Source organism: Zootermopsis nevadensis, unplaced genomic scaffold (assembly GCF_977971745.1).
Source record: "Zootermopsis nevadensis isolate Lab colony 2312 unplaced genomic scaffold, Znev_1.0 Znev_ptg000003l, whole genome shotgun sequence".
NCBI lineage: Eukaryota > Metazoa > Arthropoda > Insecta > Blattodea > Termopsidae > Zootermopsis > Zootermopsis nevadensis.
In genome coordinates this window covers 16,425,298-16,432,477 of record NW_028259135.1, presented here as the reverse complement: position 1 = coordinate 16,432,477, position 7,180 = coordinate 16,425,298, and the positions used below count along the sequence as shown (strand labels likewise).

At 37.0% G+C, this 7,180-nt stretch overlaps 1 protein-coding gene across 4 annotated transcripts; it reads right to left on the bottom strand.

Annotated features, from left to right (window-relative positions):
- Positions 1-116: 116 nt before the first annotated feature.
- Positions 117-6,488, bottom strand: LOC110827908 (uncharacterized). 4 transcript variants are annotated; one of them, XM_022060060.2, is made up of 2 exons: positions 6,336-6,488; positions 117-3,036 (listed from the first exon to the last, which is right to left on the bottom strand). In XM_022060060.2, the coding sequence occupies exon 2, from the start codon at positions 3,015-3,017 to the stop codon at positions 1,461-1,463; it is 1,557 nt and encodes a 518-aa protein (XP_021915752.1). In that variant the 5' UTR covers positions 3,018-3,036; positions 6,336-6,488; the 3' UTR covers positions 117-1,460. The 4 variants fall into 4 exon arrangements, with proteins under 4 accessions (XP_021915752.1, XP_021915754.1, XP_021915751.1 ...); XM_022060062.2 differs by having other exon boundaries at positions 6,262-6,343; XM_022060059.2 differs by lacking the exon at positions 6,336-6,488 and adding an exon at positions 4,046-5,682.
- Positions 6,489-7,180: the final 692 nt, after the last annotated feature.

Sequence of the window (7,180 nt, the reverse complement as noted above, 5' to 3'; positions counted from 1 at the left end):
TTAAACACAGTAATGAACCTTCAGGAACCACAAAAGACAGGTAATTTATTGACTGAGCAAGTAATGGCTTCTCCAGGACAGTGTTTCATGGAATTAGTTTAAGAAATATATGGAGATTCATAAAAGTGACTTTTATTCAACAGTGACATTCTGTGAGTGGACAGTAAGAATACAGATTAATAAGCTGATAATGTACTTTTTTAACTTTCATGCAGTGACTAGTCTTGTCTTTAAATGTAATACAAAATCATCACAAATATTATTAACAGAGCTAAAAAAAGAACCTGCATTAGGTGGAAGATGTACATTCATAGGATTATCCCAGGTTCAAAAGCACAAGTCACAGATGGAGCCTAACTGGACAAAATTTATTAACAAAAGAATAACTGAATAACATATTGGGGGGAGGGGGATTTTTTTTGCAGGATTCCATCAGAAGTCATGTCTTTGTATGTTACATTAAAGCTGAACTTTTCAAGATGGCTAAGCTCCACATTTCAGTTGTTCAGTGATACAGTGATTAGAAGTGAATGTAGATGCATATGCTGAAATTTTGTGGCAGGTCATGGATTATAAGTATGTTGGGGCTGGCAGTTTAAGTTGACTCACCTATCATTATCTTGTCAGAGATATCAATTAGTTTTAATTACTAACATTAACCTGTCCCTAAATATAATCCCCAACTTAATTCTTTGTTACATATTTTAATGTTTAGATTTTAAATGTTTACCTCACTCTAACTAACCTGGTCCAGCCACATATAGGAAAAAATTACATTTAAATCTAAGGCCTTTCTGTATTGACAGAATTCTGTGATGGTAGAAGGCTTATCCCTGAGATGCTCGTAGAAGAAAACTTCAGAAGTTATTTCTGAAAATAAAGTGGGGTTTAGCTCCAGCAGCTCCTAAAGACACTCTGTTTCTGATAAATTTTTCATTACAAAGCCCAAATGTGACACCATCTGAAGTTTATCATATACAAGTGAAGACCTAAAAAGTGTCCAGCAATTAAAAGAATAAATTACAACTCATTAAAAAACAGTATTGTGTAAATACTAAAAGAATGTAACCTATACTTTACAGTCCAAATGGAAATGTGTCAGTGACAATTACAGTTCATGGCATCATAACCTAAAAGTAACAACAGACATCTTCACTGTTCACTATCTCACATATACTATAATTTGTAATTGTCTTAATACAACTGCAATACAAAATTATTGCAAACTGAGCTTTAATTTTGATCATTATTAATGTAAAATTGAAATAATCTGCTGTTTAACTCTGTTAGCATCTTATTCTCTATCAAAATGAACTTTTGTTACAACCTATACATCACACAGGCCACTGCTGTGATGGATATGTGCAATTACTCCAGTAAATATAACATTTTTTACATGGAGGGCAAACAAGGGACTAGTTTGCCTTTCCTTTAAAACAAAACTACCAACCTAAGCAGTGTTACCAACTAATATGGAGTGGTTTCTTCCACAGTATTTCAATGTCCATGTTCTTTCTCTTCATTTCCATGCAAAGTTCCATAACCTGTAACTTGGAAACACCACCCCAACTATCTAAACCCTCTAGCACTCTAAGATTATCACAAGATTCCAATAGCAGATGTACAGTCTTCATGCTCAATTGACCACTGTGAGCTATTGATAGTACCTGCAGCTGTTTTAGAGGGTTCTTTGTTAATAACGTTGCCACCACATTATCATTGAAATTTTGACATCTGGATATCTCCAGTTTCCTAATATTGGTGCAATTAAAGAACAAACATTCAGAATATTCTGAACCAAATTTTAGATCTTTCAGTTCTTTGAAGAGAGGTGTTTTTATTCCCAAAAATGATTCTTCAACAGACTGTAGGTCACAAACCAAACTCATTTTTTTAAGATTTACACACAAAGCACCAATCATAAGCAAATCCACATCTCTCAACTCATGCAGCTCCAGTGATATGATATTATAACCTATTATTTCTAATAAACCTTTGAGATTGCTGTTGACTGCACTACATTGTGCAAGTTTTACTTCCTGTAGATGCTTCAGTGCTCCAAGAACTGAAAGATCAGCTTCAACCCAATGAAGACTGACCTGTGTTAGATATGGACATATGTGTACCAGGATAATTAGATGATCAATTGACACTCTACTGGCTTCATAACTGTGCAGACTAAGAGGTGACATCTTCATGTTTCCTAGTGCGTGGCAATTCAAATCAAACCACACTAACTTACTAAGATGAGGCAATCCAATTAATAGCTCAGTGTACCCCTGTGCACTGAGTGATGTACTACACATATTCACTACCTTTAGGTTATTCAGCTGTAGCAACGAGCTAACACACGTGTCGGTCACATCAACTGAGAACATCACATCAAGATATTGAAGTCTGGTAGAATGTGCCAGCACTTGTAGGATTTTATCAGTGCAGTGACACCTCATACTGAATGACACAAGGTTGTTTAATAAGCAGTGGCCATTTTCAAGCATCTCCACAACAGTGGTCCACACAGGACTCCAACTTCCAGGCCACAATTTCAGAACTTCCAAATGTTGAAAGTTGCCCAAATGTTTGAGTAGTATCTCCCCTATAAACCATGGCCATTGTAACAGATCCACACGTGCCACCTGAGCATGAAGTGCGACGGAGATCATGTTCTCAATAATATCTCGACAACAGTCATCTCCACTCTTTGAAAACCCATCATAAGTACACTTTGCGCGTGAGATGACTGTGGCAATCGCTTCCAACACAGCGGAAGTAACTGAATTTGACAAGTTTAGAGGCAGGCCTGGGTGCAAGAAATATCGCAATTCTTCTAATTCAGAACTCTTAGAACAGTTCTCTCTCACAAGAAAAGAAGGCATGCCCCATCTGGTTGGTAGCACTGTGGCTGGTGTACCAGAACACACTTTACCAAGTAGTTTCTGTCCAAGAGTCAGAATAAATCTTTGTAAAGACTGTAGCACTATGGACTCCAATGATGGTGGCTGTTTCAACTGTGGCATGGCGTATTTATATTATTGGCTGAAATGAGAATATTACATTTTAACTGTGCTACTGTGCTTTAGGAGTCTACTTGATCTATATATATGGCCAAAAATATACAGAATTTCGTCAGACAAACTTCGTTTTAGAAATTATAAGTTCAATTTCATTATCTGATAATAATGAGCGACAAGTTTTAAATTCAAGTTCAAGACATTAAATAAGTAAGAATGAAGTTGCAAAGCAATTACTTGTAAGAATTAGCATAAATAATGGAAATAAACTATCTAGCAGACAAAATGAACAAGTAATATAAATTTATCTGGTCACAGTGGCCAGGTGGTCTGAGGCATGGGCCTTGTTTGTTTGGACACTGGGAACATAGGTTCAAATACCACTCAAGGCATGGATGTTTGTCTGCGTATTTCCGTGTTGTGTGTCGTTGATAGGTAGAGGCCATGTTAAGGGATGTGCAGGAAACTTTACTGATTGACCCACTCCGATAATTTACAGAATTCGATATCGACTATAAAGTTTCAGGAAGAAGTGTAAATAGGGACGAAATAGCTCAAAGCAGAACCTCGTGTTGTTGTTTACAATAACAAAACCTTAAAAAAAGCAGAGTAATGGCTATCAGTGATGAACTATCACATACACCAGTGGCAGTCGTAACCAAAAGGTCGACGTAAATGTATTATTCTAATAAGTCAAATGTGACTTTATTGTCTAAACTAACTCCAAGGAACACAGTCCTTCCTGAGCGGCTAATAATCGCTCGTATTGACAATCCAAATTTTTCTCTTAGAGCGAGCGACCGAGTTTCACACCCACATGAATTGCACAAAAATATATGTAGAGGTATCTTTACAAGCCTACACGGCGTTATTACCCACAAGACATCTTCACCGCTGTAAAAAACCTCAGGAAAAATCATAATCTTGTATATGTTAATGTAATAAGAGCAATATTATTGTATAACAAGAATGACAAGTCTTTAAAGACTGAAAATTGTTTCCTACACGTCGCTTATGTCAACGAGGTCCATTACCTTAAGCAATCCTGAATATGGTCTGGAAATAAGCAGCGTCCATTGAAAAATACAGCATTTAGTGACGTTCTGTACGTGCTTGGTAAACATGTAACGATGATACCAAATGACTAAGTTCTACTAGATACAGATTATAGCAGCTACTACTAGTTGTAGCCTGAACTTTGCACACATTCATCAGCCTACATCGAGTGACGGAATGACCACTTATCTCTTCATGTTCCACGGATCACGCTCCCGGAGCAACGCCTGACACATCAATGCTTCCAGGATGAGCTTCAAGAACTACTGTTACGTAACATCATCACACAATTTTCCTTTGCTGTACTATTTTTCCAAGGCATTTCAGTTCCATTTAACTATCAACATTTTGTGCCTGTCAAACAGTTTACACTACGTTCACTCCTGCTACATTTCTTTACAAATAAACAGTTTGAAAAGATGTCCACTGACAGTTCAATACGGCTAAAATCTCTCTGCGGAGTTTTCTAGACAGCGCAACCGTGAAGAAAAACTTGTGTGTTATGGGTCGAACCAACCTGCCAAGAGGAGGGTCCAACTCTTTCGACCTGAATCTAAGGTCTCAAAGATCTCGCTGAAGAAAAACTAGATCCACGTGGCAGAGTCTTTATTGAGTAATTAATAGTACAACTGATGACCAGTAAATTTCCCGTCTGTTATGGAACCGTAAAGCTCATTACCGTGTTCACAAGAGCTCCCAACTTGTGCCTGTCTCATGACAGATAAACCTAGTCCACTCTCAACTACGACTAAGTTCCCCTTCAGTTAAACTGATTAAAATTTCTTTTCTATTCTCACCCCCTCAATGCGTTTATTATTAATACCTAAACGTTAACACGATATTTTTCTGGATCATGAATAAACTGACATTAATGACAAAGGAAGATATTTATAATATAATAGTAGAGCTTACTGAAGTTTTATTACTGGCAGACGCGGGTTATGTTTTAAATTTGAATATATATTTTTGTCTTGAATCAATTCGATCGCCGTATTTTACTGTTCATTGGGGAGGAACTACTACAATTTTCATGATTGGCTAAAAATCATGGGTTGAGGCAAATTCATTCACAGAATTAAAAATCTTCAAATCATCGCATGTAGTCTTGTAGGTGGCTACCGTTTCGGGGGAACGTATCATCTTTATGTTCAGGGTAGAAGACTAAAATCGACATGCCGTATTCCGCCTTAGGAGTCTCAAATCCAGAATTATTGGCTAATTTCTTCACCTACTAAAGGCGAATCAAAGAACCTACGATGGGAACATATGCAGCACGCATTACATTTTGGTTATAAAAACTACATGTACAGAGACGCAGACTTATAGACGGGAGTATAATATTAGAATGGATATTAGGAAATAGTTGTGAGGGTGGCTACTGGAATGAACTGTCATAAGATAGGGTCCAGTGGACAGTTGTTGTAAACATGGTAATAAAAGTTCGAGCTGTGTACAACGCAATGAACATGTTTATCAGCTGAACCACAGTCAGTTACTCAACAAGGACTCTGTTCACACAATTGGTTATGAAGTATAAAATATTACTGAAAGAAGTTATGACATCTCTGAAACGTTTGCATGCAAAGAGATCAGCAAAAGTCATGCATTAATATTATATAACTTAGCAGGATAGTTTATTGTTCACGTCCATCAGAACGAATTTTAAACACGTGAAAATAGGCCTATTAGACTTATATATTAATCACGTTAAGAGTTGTCCACTGCTTGAGGCATATTTCATATGGGTCCTGCAAGACGTTTCGTGAGTTCTTTCCATTCCTACCTTCCGCTGATTGCTTGCCGCTATAATGTTTTGTGTTACTTGTCTATTTTTAATGTTACTGGGAACAAACCTGAGACCTTCCGAGTAATAAGGTAACCATTATACTTCTCATAGCGGCGAGTAAGAAGACGTTTATCGTTTGGGGTGTTTCGTCAAATAGTCTGGTAGAAACTGATCGACGTTTCAGAAGTGCTGCATCCCTTTCTTGCTCTGATGGAGGCAGTAAAACTCTCCGAAACATAGGTCAATTTCTACCAGACAACATGGCATAATATTCCAGAAGACCTTGTAACCTTACCATTGTTAGTCTAAACAATCATTAACTTCATATGATACATTCAAAAATCATCAGAATACAACAGATTTATTTCTGATATTGGTTAGTAGCGATGGTGTCCTTCAGGAACTTACGGTAAAAGCGGCCGACTTATATTTAGTAATCGATTAATGATGTGTAGCAACAGGATATCTGATTTGTTACTCACAGTCAAACAAACAGCCTTTCCGTGTTTTCAAGTCAGAATCCTTTCATTCTCTTACTCTTGTGAACAGCGAAAGTCTGTCGTCTGCCGGGAAATCTGAAACCTAAACTAATCCAACAACTTAACCTACACCAAGTTCACGCAATACTTATCAAAACCTGTATTTAAACAACACAACTCATACTTAAGCAACAGACGAGGATGGGCAGTTCGAGAACATACGAGGAATCGAAGGATGAGGTCAGGTCAACGACATCTTTACCGAGCAGACTTTTCAGGATTCGAGGAATGATTTCTAGAATGCGCTTCAAAATATCTCAAATACTAGTTTAATAAAAGTCCGTAGAGAACATTGGGACATAAACGCGCAGATTGATCAGAGAGCTAGGACTTCCAAATATAGCTAATTTTATAAACTGACTGAAAATGGGCACATAAGAATTCAGTAATATTATATGGCTATTACGTTTTTGTAGTAAAGAATTCTTACCTCGCTCAATTGTACTACAATATGCAAGTTCAATTGGTAGGCGTATAATCAATTCATGGTGTCATGAAACGAAACGAAGAATTACCTCGTTCACTACCCCACAGTGAGAGTTTTCTGTTTGCTTTCCTTGACAAAATTGCTCAATTTAAATATTGTATACTTGCTGACATAATGCAGTTCTACTTCGACACAAAGTACACACCGAGACCTTTTCAAATGAAAAAGAAAAATTAATCAAGAAATACGATTCTTACTGACATCTACATAACAGCCACACGCACGAAATAATTAGGTGTACTATACTAATCAATATATATATTTTTTAAATTTGTGTAGCTTACTGACACCCAGAGTTAGT

What these genes read in the sequence shown, in the direction of transcription:
- LOC110827908 (XM_022060060.2), bottom strand. Translation starts at nt 3,017, where the DNA reads ATGCCACAGTTGAAACAGCCACCATCATTGGAGTCCATAGTGCTACAG.